Raw genomic sequence first — 16,086 nt, 5'->3', positions numbered from 1 at the left:
TAGCTACACACTTGACAAAAATTTAACACAAAAATAGATTTACCACCCAATGTTTCTCTATTCTCTTAGGCAATTTTATTGACAGTTGCTAGACTGAAACCATAAAAAGGCTAATTTCACCACCAAGCACATAGAAAAATCTATATATTTTCATTACACTGAAGAAGGGAAGAAATCTTGAATTAATATGCATAAGCAAACTCTAAAACCTCTCCACTGAAACATCACTACGTTCAGCAAACAATACCTAAGTAGATACCAGCTTTTCTAACTTTAGTCATTATAAATTAGATGTCTTCTAAATTAAAGTCAGCTAGCACAGAAACTGGGAAAATAAAGGCTGCCTATCCAGTTTCAATTATGGTCGTCCCAATTCAAATTTCATTTAGCATTCCAGGCTACATTACATTGGGAGAAATAAATTCAGTTAGATTACAACAGTGTCCTCACCAGGAGGGATATTAAAAAGAAAGCATTAAATATAGTAGCAGCGCTGAAGTTCTGGTCCTGATATCAGGGGTGAAATATAGCAGGTTCTGACAGGTTCTGGAGAACAGGTAGTGGGAATTTTGAGTAGTTCAGAGAACCGGCAAATACCACCTCTGGCTGGCCCCAGGAGTGAGGAGGGAATGGAGATTTTGCAGTATCCTTCCCTTGCCACACCCACCAAGCCGTGCCCACAGAACTGTTAGTAAAAAAAAATGAATTTCACCACTGCCTGTTATGTACCAATAATATAAGCTTAGGGAAGCTGCAACCTCTAAGAGATTATGTGAAAATCAGCCGTAGCTTTCAAGTACAAAGAGATCAGGTTACTCAAGCTTAAGAGAATGTTTGAACCACTATTTTCAATTATCAGAAAACTATATTTTCCAAAGGACGTTGTTAATCAAATGTTTCCTGTTACTAGCACTGATGCTGCTTTTACAAGAGTTTATTTCCATGTATTAAAGGGATGACGAAGACCGAAATGTCATCTCCTGAGCCCAGTCGGTCATTGGATATTCTCCAGCCTCTGTCCTTCAGCACTCCCCTAGCTCGCATTACCAAATCCTGAGCTGCTAGTGTGTACCTGTAGGCAAAGAAGGAAAAGCCAATATTGAAAACTGCTATTCAAACTGTTTGATAGATGGGCCATATTAATCACCATAAATTTGCTTTATCAACATTCAGATTTCACTACCTTATTCAGAGCCTTCAGCCAGGACCAAATATTCTGACTGTTTTGAAAAAAGTTATTTTTTCAAAAAGTTAGCAGATGAGAACATAGTTTGCACACAATTTTCGATGTGGAAGGAAAGTGTTGCAATATAAACATTGCAAAGTTATTACCCTTGGGATCTTGAGCAAGGTAGGATAAGTCTGATTAGGCACTGGGAAACTTAAATTATGATTACATGAAGCAAAGCTGCAAAACAGAAGTCCCAAGATTAAAGTAAAGCAGATATTGAGAGATCTGTTATTATGTTTCCTATTAACGGTATATTAGAGAAATCTAAACTGAAGTAGGGTTTGAATGCTACAAAAGAAGGGAATTGATTCTTTTCTCCATTTTGAAAAACATACAGACTGAAATACAGGTAATCCCCAGGTTATGAACATTCCCTTAGCGATTGTTCAAAGTTATGCAATAAGTGCCCCCTAGCGTTTACAAACAAGTATTGAAACTAAAAACCCGCAGCACCATAGCAGTTGTTGATCCTTATGAACAACCACAGAGGCTGTGCAGCATTTGTCCTGCACGTTGCAGGCCAAAATGAAGCTTCCAAGGGGCAGATCAGAACTCCATTTCGGCTTGCAATGCACTGGGAGAGGCCCACGGAGGCCCGAACAGAGCACGCAGCTGAGAGGCTAGAGAGAAGATTGCTTGCTAGATCTTTACAAGGTAAGTACCCAGAGCAGCAGGTTGGGAGGGGGAGAAATTGTGGAGAGCATGAGGTATTTCAGTGGGTTGGGGAGGCCTTGGGTGGTCTTAAGCAGATGGCCTGTTCCATCACTAGACTCCCCCAAATAGTGAATGTGTAGGCAAAAGGTGGGAGTGATCCCGTTCCAAGGTACGAGATTCGCTTCCTTGAATTCCCGGGTTATGAATGGAATAGGCAGGCTCCATTACATTCGTAACTTGATTATTTGTAAAACATGATGCCCAATCAGAAGATGTGTAAGATACAAGATTTCATATAATACATGTATTACAAATACAAGATATCTATTTTTTTGTCTAATGTCTATTAAATTTTTTCTCCCCCAAAAGTAGTAGGAAGAGAGCATTTATCCTCCATCATATAGCAGAAGACCAAAGGATAATTTATACCGGCCAAGAGGCAACTAATCTGGCATAAACAACCACAGATATATGTGCAACAACATACTGATATATAAAGCAGAGTATTCATCTATTTCATATATTCCAGGCTTTATTTCCCACTTTCTATTCTTGTCCATACTAGTTGAAACCAACAAATTCAAAGCATCTGGAACAAACTCAAGTTGCCTATTTGTGATTTAGAATATGTATAACAATACACTGGAAATACTGGTAGAAAAGGCTTGTAATCTTTCATTTTTAAATACAGTTGCTTTAAGTGTAGTGAAAATTAAGAAACGTAGTATTAGAGATTCTCAATAGTTAAAATAAAAATATACAGGTATTAAAGAAGAAACAATGCTAAAATTAAACAAGAGCAGGCAAATGGAAGTTAAAAAATGATAGAAAATAGATAAAGCATGTAAATAATGAAGACTGCTTTTATTTCTTGGCAATACATGAGCAAGATGTTCCGAGTAATCTGAAGATTAATATCAATAACATTACATCATGCCTTCTCCTCTAATGTAGTGAATCTGAGATGCAGCTTTTAAAGCAACTTTACAAAATTGCTGAAGTATCTTTCAAGCAATCAGTCATCCCTAATGAAGTGCCTAATTGGTATAGCACTTCAGAATATACATTTGCTTCTCCCTGAAACTTATTGATTGTGGAACTACTGCAAAGACAACAAAAGGCACTTTGGGCAAGCAAAGTGTCCATTTTTATTTACCTCCTTGAAAAAGAAACACCAATAATAAGTGAAGAGCAGAAAGAAAAATGAGACACAGCTCTCATTTGAATTCTCCTTAAGACCTACTCCTATAATATCACTAATAAGTAACAATATAAAAGTGGATCTTAAGGACAATTTAAGAAAAAAAATGACCAAAAGATGTACTCAAATTTCAGAATACTAAATTGATATCTTGAGCAAGGTTGCTGCTTTATTGAGACTTAGGATTTCTTCTACTAAACAAGATGTGTGTTTGTGCACACGAGCACATCTGTGTGTTTATACATGCATACATGCAATGATATTGACAAGAATGTTGTTTAAGAAGTAGTCTGTCAGAAATAACTTTTATTTCATGAAATAAAAGAAGTTTGTAAATCTAAAACAATGCATGTGAACAAGTGATCTAGTTGAAAAGTTGCAGAAATACCTCATATCTAAAAATTTATCTTGTTTTCAAATCTAATAACTGCCTGGAAGTACAGTAACTAGTCTAGGTTTTAGGTAGTGTATTAAAGCTGGATGCTTACTAGGAACTAAGTTTAATTGTGCATTGCAGTACAAAGTCTACAAAACAGAAGCTTGCGCAATTTATTTATTTTGATATACATTAGGATTACAAAAGTGCTCAACTGTCAGTATACTTTAAGATATGTAGTTATGAATTAATTCAGGTATTACTTCCTGTTTAATACCCCTTTCCTACCCAAACTGACATTTATTCACATTCAAATTCACATACTAGAACAAGATGTTTGTCCATATTCTAGGATTTCTCTGTGCTTGCATTTTTCAGAATATGACCATACAATCAGTCCATCAATCACTGCAATATGCAGGCATTCATCTTTGTCTTTACAAAGTGAGTGAATATCAGAGTTGGAAAGCAGATCAGCTTAAAACGTTTTTAAAAATGGTCTTCTTCCCTACAGGGCATAGAATAGCTTTGGTCAGTTTTTAAGCAATAGCTGAACCTCCAAAATCTATACTTCACAAAAGCGCATCTCTTAATTTTAACATATGCAGACAGTAATAAATATTTTATTTCTTTTCAGAATTCAGAAATAAGTAAAATTTGCTTTGGTGCAAACTGAACTGATTCCACCACATTTTCGTTTACAATCAATTTTTATTTGTATATATTTATATTCATCTTAAAATTTTAGAACTAAAATTAGCCTCTTGTGAAATACAGTACAAAAACCATGCTGAAAAAGCTTTTTGTTCTAAGTGGTAAGCAAATGTTATAACAAAATACCCTCAATGTTATCCTCAGGAAAAAGTAGGACAATTTCAAGATAGCTTACAGAAGAGAACGTTTAAGGTTACATGCCTGTGTGGGTCATCAGGGTCACAGTTTGGCAGGAAATTAGTGATGGCTTCTAATACTTCTTCATTTAATAGTACATCCCAGAGTCCATCAGTAGCTAAGATAAGCACATCATCCGGTCCATGCTCATACTGGAGAATATTATAAACTCTTACCTGAAAAATCACCCAAGGAAAGCAAAAAGAGAAGAGCTTTTAGGAAATTGCCATTATGTCTACCTGTTTCTAGAAATGGTGCTTTATTCCACTATCAATAAATGAAAATGTGGCCATATAATTATCTTCCAAAGTTCTAAACTCCCCAGTTTGTTCCAATTTCCTTTTCTCTGGATGTTTTGTAGTCTAATCCTTGTAATTCCAGCCTTTGATCAAGTTGACTTGAGGTGGGTGGGGACGGGGGGCGTAATCAAAATAAAAAAGGAAAACACAGTTCTTCACAGAAGAACGGAAGAAAGGCCATTCTTCCCTTTGGAAGAATTCAGGATCCAGAATCTGTAAAACAAAAACAAAAAAACTCCCACCTCAAAAATAAATTTATCAGGAGAACATTACAAAGTTTAGATTACACATACTTACTTACATGTTGAAAAAATAGAGATTTGTTTAAAATTATTCTCACATGAAGATTATATTCTATGTTATTCAATTGTCTGTTTGTAAAACACTAGTTTTTAATTGCCTACACATACCTTCATTATCAAATCATCTGGTTCCTTGATTTTTAAAAAAATCACTGAATTATCAAGGATTTTAATTACTTCATCACTGACTATTTTTAAAGAAATGAAGTAACCTTATCACAGCAGGTAATAGGAAATTACCATTTAGATCAGGATTCAGAAAAACATGCACCTGGTCTGTAATGTTACATTAACGTAGTTGACAATTGGTGGCTTGGGATATGTTTTGACAATGAAAGGAAAGAGCCATTCATCATATTTTGTGTTTTGTTCATATTTGAAATCTAGGACAGAAAAACAGAACTTCAACATTTTAAGAAGTTTGGTTTCAATACTTACTGTTTGTTTTCTTGTTAAATAACCCCAAATAGAGTTTAAAAGAACTGTCATTTTAATTTGATTTGCTGAAATGGGAAAATCAATGAAGGATTTAAATGCTGATGAACTAAAGGTAAAAGTTTCCCTGTCAGTCGTATCCGACTCTCAGGCACAGGGCTCATCTCTGTTTCTTGTCTGAGAGAGCCAGCATTGTGCGAAGAAAGTTTCTGTGGCCATGTGACCAACATGGCTACACATGGAATCTTCCACCAAAGTGATACCTATTAATCTACTCTACATGGATATAATTATTCAATCCTCATTAAAAATATCAAAATGGTAGAACTGTAATTCAGAATTTGGAAAAGTCAGTAGTAACACACATAACTTGTATCATGTTTCCTCGAAAATACAACAGGGTCTTATTTTCTTCTGACTCAGAAATAAGAGTTTGGCCTTATTTTCGGGGAGGTCTTATTATTTTTGAGGTGCAGGAGGCGTCAAACATGGTCACCTCATGATGCTGCTAATATTTTCAGGGAGGGCTTATTTTCGGGGGAGAACTTATTTTAACACATGCGCTCGAAAGCCTGATTAAGCTTATTATCCAGGGAGGTTTTATTTTGGGGAAAACAGGCTATCTTTTCTCCCCTTCAAGAATCTACTTAGTTTTCTAGAATCCCAATAGACACCATACTGAGGGCATATTTGCTTTAGCCCCTTTTTAGCAGTATAGTGCTAACATGCTGACAAATGCAAAATTGGTCAAGAACCCTCATTTCAATTCAAGGTTTTTATTTAAAGGATGTATGAAGTTTGAACATAGGAAAACAAAAACAAACATAAACCAGGAAAGTGAAGGCATGTATGATTAAGCTGCAACATCTTGGACCTTAATGTGATTAAGCTGCAACATCTTGGAGAATTGTGTTACAGCTTTTAGCTTTCTAATTAACCCTGGCATAAATAGTGTTTATGAAATATCTAAATGCTAGTCTGCAGGGGAAAAATTGGGTCATTTAATCTCTTGGATCAATATGAAGTAAATTAAGAGGTCAAAAATGAGTACCAAACATTCAACTCATTTAAATAAATTAATAAATTTGTGGCATGTGAAAACACCAACCAGTTATAATTATAGATTTATTAGAAGTGATTGGCAATATTTACTTCACTTGCTTAATTAACTAAAAGCTAAACATCATATTGTATATAACCAGAGGGTAATACACAAGGCTGCCTTAAATTGTCTTTATGTAGAGAAGAGAAAGAAGAAGCCACTTACACTTATGACCTGCTTTTGATAACCTAGTAGGCAATTGGGAGTATTGTATCTTCGAGGCAAAAAACTATAGAATGTTTCTTTAATATTTCTTGATTCTAGGTCACTTTTGGCAGAAAACAATTCATAAAAATAGAAGTTTCTCATCTTATGCCCACCCTTCAACCTTAAAACACCAGTTTCAATAACCTGAAAGAATTGCTACTCCTAGAATAAAGCTATGATGTCTATGACTAGCCTTCTATAGTATGTATATAGTATGTCATAGCCTTTCAAGGCATTTAGCTCCACTTAAAAAAAGGAAATGGGCTTTTTAAATGACTTCATGTCTATTTACCTACATATACATCTTTCTTTTCAATTGGAAAGGCTCATAAAGATTTTCAGATAAAAACAACACCAATATCATATATATATAATTTTTTAAAAGAGAGATTATGCCCACAGATTTACAATAAAAAAAAGATGTGACTCGCTCATTTGCTCTAATTATTTTAGGTTAGAAAATCTTCACTATATAAGTCCCACTAAATACTTGGTTTGATCATCTGTTTCTTAAGTAATAATATTTCTTAACTGAAGTATTTTCATGTGGATTCACTTTAAATCTTTTACATGCACAATAATAATACAAAGGAAGCTTATACATGTTTCATTGGTTTTTAAAGAAAATATTGGTTTAATTCATGTTCCCGTGTAACAGATATATAAATGTTCTACCTCTGGTGAGCAGGACAAAAACGGTTTGATGTAGATGTTCGAGTCATGCACCTTCAGGTCATGATCTCCAAGCCCTCTTGTAACCCCAATAGTTGCCATGACACGAGCCTAGGAAGAAATAAAAACCATAAAAGCATGGGAATACTGGAGAAGACTAGGGGAAAGATTCTTGAGCAAGGAAAAAAAAACCTTAAGAATACATAGTAAAAAAATGATAGAATTGGCTGTTGAACAGCTACCACTTTAAATGATTCCAAAGGAGCTATTTATCCTAAGTGTTGTGTGCTATCATTTGACACTAAAGTACCATGTTTTTCCCAAAATAAGACAGGGTCTTATTTTCTTTTGACTCCCAAAATAAGTATTTGGCCTTATTATTTTTGAGGTGCAGGAGGCGGCGAGCATGGTCATCTCATGGCTGCTGCTCTCTTGCAATTTTTTCAGGGAGGGCTTATTTTAGGGGGAGGGCTTATTTTAGCACAAAAGCCCGATTGGGTCTTATTTTCAGGGAAACAGGGTAGCATTCCTTAAATTGTTGTTGTCTTCCTATCTGACTTATAGAACATAAACATGTCTTTGACTGTGTGGCTTTCCTCATACACACCTTGCAGTAGGGTGTTTGCTACCATCAGAAGTCAAAATCAACCTTCAGAAATTCCTACTATAAACCAGTGGTTCTCTTTTTGCAATCTCTTCTCTCTTCTTTTGCAAAGAGAAAACAGAATTTATCTTCTTTCCCCAAAACTGTCTTTCTTAGAATCATTGTTGTGATACTGTAATCTCCAATCCCCCTAAATACAGTGTGGCATTCTTCAGGTTACTTTTCAGTGATATTAAATTATTCTAAAATATGCAGCAAATGGGAAGAAGGGAGAAATACATATATACAGAGGGGGAAAAGGTGCAAAAATACTGTTGAAAAAACAAAATTCTGGTCTGGCTGACCAGAACAGCCAGACCAACACAGAAGTCCATATGATTAACTGAATTAAGCAAGCAAGCCACTAGAGAAGGGCTTATAAATGTGATGAGCAATCTTGAGATCACAGAATCATCACACTCCTCATAGATCCACATCTTCAGAATTGATGGGGTCAGTGTTATAATTTATTTTCTAATTCTGTATTTGGCAATTGGTTGCTATTTTGACAAAATTATTTCTCAGTCTCTGATCCAAGAGCCGAGGTGGCGCAGTGGTTAGGGTGCAGTACTGCAGCCACTTCAGCTGACTGCTAGTTCTGCAGCTCGGCGGTTCAAATCTCACCGGCTCAGGGTTGACTCAGCCTTCCGAGGTGGGTAAAATGAGGACCCAGATTGTGGGGGCAATATGCCAACTCTGTAAACCGCTTACAGAGGGCTGAAAGCCCTATGAAGCGGTATATAAGTCTAACTGCTATTGCTATCCACATCCCTGAATGAACTGTGAATGCAGCTAAAAACAAAACAAAACAAAACTAGTAACTAGAAATTCAGCAGGCATCCTTATTGCTCTAAACCTATTTGATCTCCACAACTGTTCAAAACTGCACAAATCCCAAAAAGTTTTTTTTATTTTTTCCCAGTTTAAAAGATGATGTATAACTGTACAATCAAACTGCAGAACTGCCTATCCAAACTTTTTTTTTTCTTTTCAAAATCTCTCTGTCCTAATTGCCTTCAAATGCATACTTATATAAAGCAAACAAAAAATCAAAATAAGACAGTTCAGCAATAAAAGTAAATGAAACTGCTTTTCTCTGAAACAAGCTTCTTGTCATGGAACCTAGGAACTGAAACATTAGAAACAAAATATTATTTTATGTTGTCAGAAAAATAAAGTGAAGAAAGTAGAAAACCCCAAACAACTTAGGGCTAAATTGAGTAGTAAATATGATGCAACACTCAGATTCCTTTCACAGAAGGATTATTCCCACCTTCTTTCCTTCTCCATATATAAGGGGAAACTTCAAATCATCCTCTTCAATGGTTTTGTATGCCCTAAGGAAGGAATAAAATAACTTTATAAAACTTGGAATCAATTATCAATCCAGTCCTTTAACACAGTTTTCTCCCTGTTCTCTTTCTCAGCATATTTATTTGCTTCATCTTTGCAATATATTCCCATATTTTCTCTCCTCTTGAGCAACCCGCCCCCCCAAGCTTATATTGCTTGTACAAATTATAAGGAGCATGATGAAAATTTTACAAATAAAAATATACTTTTTGGTATAATAAAAGATGGGAAACTAAGCGAGATCCCTTCCTATTATCCCAACTGCTAGTCCAGCATCCCTCAATTAGTAATACAAACGCATAAACAGATGAAGATCAGAGAGGGTGATGAAACAAGTTAGCAAGAGACTGAAGTAACAGCAGAACCATGAGGAGGATGAAGCAAAGAAAAAGCAAGAGAGAGTTCAAGAGGTCAAAAAATATATTAGTGTTAAACTGGTTAAATGGCCACAAATATGTAGTCAGTCAGTAATCCTTCTTAATATGATTAAGAAAAAGAACAAGAAATAATCCTGGAGTTCTCATTTGGGGAGCTGTTACCCATTTTTTTATCAACTTCCTCATCCAAGTAGAGACTGTTTTTCACCCCTCCAGTCTGGCTTTCTAAATAGGTGAAATGATAGATTTATCACTGACAATTCCTTGCAGCCATTGTAGGATGTCACCAGTTAGATTTTCTTCCAAATTACAATGGTTTTAACTGGGATTGTCTGTTCTGCTCAAGAAAACAAAAGCAGTTGTGAATAAGCATCTAGATAGCATGATAGATCTCCCCTGCAATAGTACAGTAACCCAAAGGAACACGGCTCTTCCTATGTTTGATCTATGTAACTATAATATTTAGATTTTAAACCACAATAGTACAGTCTATCTATCTTTTCTACTCCTTTACAGGATGAGATTTTCTATAAAACAGAGTTCTGCTACCACCTAATTAGCAAGTCACACAAACTCAAGAAGGTTCTTTAAAAGATGACAGCAGGACCTCTTAGGAAAGATTGAATTAATCCCTCAGTGGCATTTTTTACCTATTAGCAAACCACCCCAAAGTATTCAGCTTCATGAGAAACACATCACTATTCTTCATTAGCATGAAGGTAATTCTTTTACCTATAGGCAACTCAAACCTGGTGTTATTCAAGATCTATGAAGGTCATGTTTTAATACAGGATTAGAAACTACTCTATTCTCATTATATTTTCTTAGGGAAACATTGTACAAACTAATGTAAAATATTAAATATTTTAAAATATTAAATAAAATACAACTAACAAAATATATTTTAGATTTTTAGATTTTAGATTTAAAGTTTATTTATATGCCGCCCTTTTCCCTGGGGGAACTCAGGGCGGCTTACAACTTAAAAAGGGGGGGGGGAGACAAACTTTTAACATATAAGACAAATACATAATTAAAACACAACATTCGGTTGTTCGGGCGGGTTGTAGTCTTAACCCCAACCTGGATAGCCAGGTTCTGAGGGCTGTGCGGAAGGTCTGGAGGGTGGTGAGGGTACGAATTTCCACGGGGAGATCGTTCCACAGGGTCGGAGCTGCCACCGAGAAGGCTCTCCTCCGCGTAGTTGCCAGTCGACATTGACCGGCAGATGGGACTCGGAGGAGGCCTAACCGGTGAGATCTAATAGGTCGTGTGGAGGTAGTTGGCAGTAGGCGGTCTCTCAAGTATCCAGATCTACTACCATGGAGGGCTTTATGGGTGGCAAGTAGCACCTTGAAGCGCACCCGGAGATCGACAGGTAGCCAGTGCAGCTCGCGGAGGATAGGTGTTATGTGGGTGAAACGAGGTGCACCCACAATCGCTCGCGCGGCCGCATTCTGGACTAGCTGAAGTTGCCGAATACTCTTCAAGGGCAGCCCCATGTAGAGCACATTGCAGTATTCCAGCCTAGGGGTCACAAGGGCACGAGTGACTGTTGTGAGAGCCTCCCGGTTCAGGTAGGGGCGCAACTGGTGGACCAGGCGAACCTGGGCAAATGCCCCCCTGGTCACAGCTGACAAGTGATGTTCAAAAGTCAGCTGTGGGTCCAGGAGGACTCCCAAGTTGCGGACCCTGTCTGAGGGGCGTAGTGTTTGACCCCCCAGCCTGAGAGATGGAATACTAGCCAAATTGGTGGGAGGGAAACATAACAGCCACTCGGTCTTATCTGGGTTGAGCACGAGTTTGTTAGCCCTCATCCAGTCACTAACAGCTTCAAGTCCCTGGTTCATCACTTCCACCGCTTCATTGAGTTGGCACGGGGCGGACAGATACAACTGGGTATCGTCCGCATGCTGGTGGTATTTTATCCCGTGCCGCCGAATGATCTCGCCCAGCGGTTTCATGTAGATGTTGAAAAGTAGGGGGGACAGGACCGAACCCTGCGGCACCCCATATGTTAGGGGCCTAGGGGTCGATCTCTGCCCTCCAACTAACACCGACTGCGACCTGTCCGAGAGGTAAGAGGAGAACCACCGCAAAACAGTGCCTCCCACCCCCACCTCCCGCAGTCGTCGCAGAAGGATACCATGGTCGATGGTATCGAAAACTGCTGAGAGGTCAAGGAGAACCAGGATGGAGGCGTAGCCTCCGTCCCTGGCTCTCCAGAGGTCATCGGTCAATGCGACCAAAGCGGTTTCTGTGCTGTAGCCAGGCCTGAAGCCAGACTGGAATGGATCAAGATAGCTAGCTTCCTCCAAGGACCGCTGGAGCTGAAAGGCCACCAGAATCCGCTATCCGATATTAAGAATAAGATCAGAGAGCGAGAACAGACTCCACTGCATAATTTTTCTAATTTGGGATTTTTCCTCTCTCTTTGCTCCAACAGTTTCTGCACATCCTCTCAACTTGTTCTCTGGACTCAATTTTGGAATAGGGCATGGAAGAAGGAATATTACTATTCCCCCATTCTATAAAGAAATCACCAAAATTCCTCAGTAGTTTCTGTCTCATAAATGTAGATACTGAAGTGTTGATTCCCAATTTAAACCTATAAATGAAAGATCCCCCCCCCCAAAGCGGATTCCTCCCTCCGCTTTGTAGAGCGGAGAGATTAGAGAGAAAGGAATTGCAAGGAAGTAAGTTGTTTCTTCTTCTATACATCAAAAGCAATATAATTGCAAAAGCAATCTGGGACTGGGCCCTGCAATGTGCTATGCAAACCACTAACTCTTGAAATTTCTTTTCCTAGCTTCCAGCAAAGAGATTGGAGAAAAAAGGATTTCAAGACACTGTATGCTGTTTGTCTAGCATACCTGTGGCTACCAACTCCAGGTTGCCTCAGCAATCTCATTGCTTTTGATGTGTAGAAGACAGTAAGCAGGCACTTGAGCATTCTAAAGGAAATGGCAAGAAAAGGGTGCAGGAAGCAGAGACAAGGTCACATGATTTCCCCCGTAATGATGGCGTCAATTAGCGGCAGACCCGCCAGTATTAATTATGGTTGTAAGCATAACTGTGTTTTATTACATTTTATTATTACATGTTTACCTCCGAATACAATTTGATAGCTTATTAGTAACCTTGACTATCACTAAATCTTGTATCTTTTTATTCTTGATGAATGTATTTTATTCTTCTTATGTACATTGAGAGCATATACACCAAAGACAAATTCTTTGTGTGTCCAGTCACACACTTGGCCAATAAAGAATTCTATTCTATTGTATTATATCACAAAAAGGCACATGTATAACTCCCCCCCTAAAAAAAACCTCTCATTTTCAACCCAGAATGGTGGACTTCAATTTTATTTTTCTTCTTAATTTTGAGCACCAATGTGTGCACTCTCTTTTCCCTCCCTCCCTCTCACACAGACAGACAGACACACACACACACACCATATTCACTTTTACTTACCGTATTTTTTGGTAGACACACCATTTCCCCCCAAAAAAGGGTGAAAATCTGGGTGCATCTTACACATTGAATGCAGCATTTTTGGCCTCCCGAAACCCCACCCCCTTCACAAAAATGGACACGCAGAGGATGTGGGAGGCCTGCAAAGTGCTCCTGGGGGCTGGAGAGGGCAAAAGTGAGTGAAAAACGGGCCATTTTTGCTCGTTTTTGCCCTCCAGCCCCCAGGAGCACTCTACAAGCCTATGCATATTCTCTTTTTGCAAACAACGGGCCATTTTTTGCTCCTTTTGGGGGGGGGCACTTTGGAGGAGCACTTTGCAGGCCTCTCAAACTCTCTGCATGCCCTGTTTTTCACAAAAAAATGAGGTGTGAAGAGGGTTTGAGAGGCCTGTAGAGTGCAAAAAAAAATTTTTTTTTAATTTAACTCTTAAAAATCTTGGTGCGTCTTATACTCTGATGCGTCTTATACCCCGTTGCGTCTTATACTCTGAAAAATACGGTATTTATTAGAAAGGAAATAGGTAGGAGTCTAAAACAATTTTACATTTCTAAAATAAGTAAAAATTTTAGGAGAGCAGTGTTACTAAACTTCAATTAAAAATATTCAGCAGTAAAAGAGGACAGGGAAAATAGTCTCTAAGCCATCAGGAACTGTTAAATTGTAGTAGGACATAAGTATGATACAGATAGTCCTTCACTTATAACTACAATTGAGCCCAAAATGTCTATGGCTAAACAAGACAGTGAATGAGTGAGTTAAGTGAGTTTTGCCCCATTTTATAACCTTTCTTGCCACGATTGTTGTGAATCACTGCAATAGTTAAGTTAGTAACAGTTGCTAGAGGAACCCAGCTTCCCCACAGACTTTGCTTGCAGAAGGTTGCAAAAGGTGATCATGTGACACTGCAACTGTCATAAATACAAGTCAGTTGTCAAACGTACAAATTCTGACCATGGGGGTGCTGCAACAGTCTTAAGTGTAAAAAACAGTCATAAGACACTTTTTTCAGTGCCGTTGTAACTTCAAACGGTCACTAAACAAATGGTTGTAAGTTGAGGAAGCAATTATAAAAAAAGAATAGAAAAGGAATATAGCCTACAGAGGTACCTCTTTAATGGGATTAGATAAAAGAGGGAAGGAACAAGACCGATCAGCTACTTCACTGTGAATGAGAATCTGAATCTGTTTCTCCAGCTGCTCAGCCTAGCTATGGCATTACACTGACCTCCAAAACAAATAAGCAGAGATTGACAATGCATTTCAAAGTCAAAACCGAAATATTGTCCAAAAAAATGATTCCATGCCCTAAAGTAACTTGGAAAAAAGCAAAAATCTTTCATGATGAAGTAATGCAAGGACCCAAAGAGGAAGTATTGTATAATGCCAATCTAGGCATAGCCAGAGAGCCACAGGAGTATTGTCTTGCAGTCTGGGACATGGTAAGATACATTTTGTGCTTCCTCTTGTTACTCATCCCTGTTTTGTCTCAAGACCTGCAAGTGTCCTGTCCTTACGTTTTTAAAATGTGAGACAAATTAAGGGAAGTGAATTTCCACAGCTTCATCCTCAGCTAACACCACAAAGAAATAATAGCATGTCTAGCAACTTGTGGAAACAACCAAAAAAGAGCCAAAAAATGGAGGAGTAGAAAAAAAGAGGACATCCACACCTACTCAAAGTAACAAATAGCATGGCCATGTAAAACCTTGCTGGTGACACAACCAGCAACATCTAGGTGACAGAAACCATCAATGACTCCAGGTTTAAATCAAATTTCTAAACAGGATGCTCTTTTTTAAAGAAATCACTACGGCTCTTTCAAAAGAGACTAAACTCTAATGTTAAATTGGGATACAATAAGGATGCTCCATTAAAACTGGAAAGGGCTTCAGAAGGCAGCAGGCTGCCATACCAGGGTGAGCAGGTGTTACTGCTCACGTGAGGCTCTATCCCCAGATGAAATGGTCATGGACAGCAGCAACCATGGGAAAGGCGCCTCAAACAGACATTTGGGCCTGGAAGTTGTTTGAGCTGTGGATCAGGGATGAGTGTAGATGTCACCATGAACTCATAAAAAAGTATTGTGTGTTGAGCTCAAAATTTTAAACGATTAACTCGTTCCTCATCAAACAAGTACCTGTGTTGTTTTTTTCTCCAGCTCATCCTGCCCCAATGCCATTGTTTCTGTTCCTCTCCCATATGTGCAACTACAGAAAACAAGCTCATTTGTCTTTGCCAAGAGATGTGCAGAATACACAGCAGGTCAGATCCCTCTCCTTGCTTTTCTCGGAGCCACGTCTACAAATCTTGAGCAAAATGCAGAAAGTGCATGTTTATCATCCACCCATTTATCATCACTGAAAATCCATGAAGCTCTATGCCACCTGTACACATAGTCAGAAATAAAAAAAGACCTGGAGGCCAATATAACCTAATATTTCTAGGGAGGTTATTTCTCTATTTGCTTACCAATTGGTGGAAGTTGTAGCTACATTACGTTAAAAAAATATCCTCCTCAGTTACATGTTTGTCTAGGAGGAAAGTTTAGCTATTCACCTAAATAGCTTTTTAAAAAGGGAACTACAGGTAGTCCTCGACTTACGACCACAACTGAGCTCAAAATTTCTGATGCTAAGCGAGATACTTGTTAAGTGAGTTTTACCCCATTTGATGACCTTTCTTGCCACTGTTGTTAAGTGATTCAGTGGAGTTGTTAAGTTAGTAACATGGTTGTTAGGTGAATGGCTATCCCATTGATTTTGCTTATCAGAAGGTTGCAAAAGGTGATCATGTGACCCCTGGACACTACGACTGTCATAAATATGCGTCAGTTGCCAAGTGTTTGAAATCTGATCATGTGACCAT

General features: G+C 38.1%; 1 protein-coding gene across 2 annotated transcripts in view; it reads right to left on the bottom strand.

Annotated features, from left to right (window-relative positions):
* Positions 1–646: 646 nt before the first annotated feature.
* The window catches only part of PPM1H (protein phosphatase, Mg2+/Mn2+ dependent 1H), a 112,990-nt gene continuing 97,550 nt past the window's right edge, over positions 647–16,086 (bottom strand). Inside the window, exons 7-10 of one of the 2 annotated variants that reach the window (XM_032221412.1) lie at positions 9,287–9,350; positions 7,374–7,481; positions 4,378–4,529; positions 647–1,072 (exon numbers count right to left, since the gene is read on the bottom strand). In XM_032221412.1, the coding sequence (XP_032077303.1) occupies positions 925–1,072; positions 4,378–4,529; positions 7,374–7,481; positions 9,287–9,350 (472 nt within the window). In that variant the 3' untranslated portion in view covers positions 647–924. Of the gene's footprint in view, positions 1,073–2,235; positions 3,971–4,377; positions 4,530–7,373; positions 7,482–9,286; positions 9,351–16,086 lie in introns of those variants that run through there. The other variant, XM_032221413.1, reaches the window with a different exon arrangement.

Source organism: Thamnophis elegans, chromosome 7 (assembly GCF_009769535.1).
Source record: "Thamnophis elegans isolate rThaEle1 chromosome 7, rThaEle1.pri, whole genome shotgun sequence".
NCBI lineage: Eukaryota > Metazoa > Chordata > Lepidosauria > Squamata > Colubridae > Thamnophis > Thamnophis elegans.
Note: the sequence above shows the minus strand (reverse complement) of the source record. Positions and strands in the feature narration are given on the sequence as shown.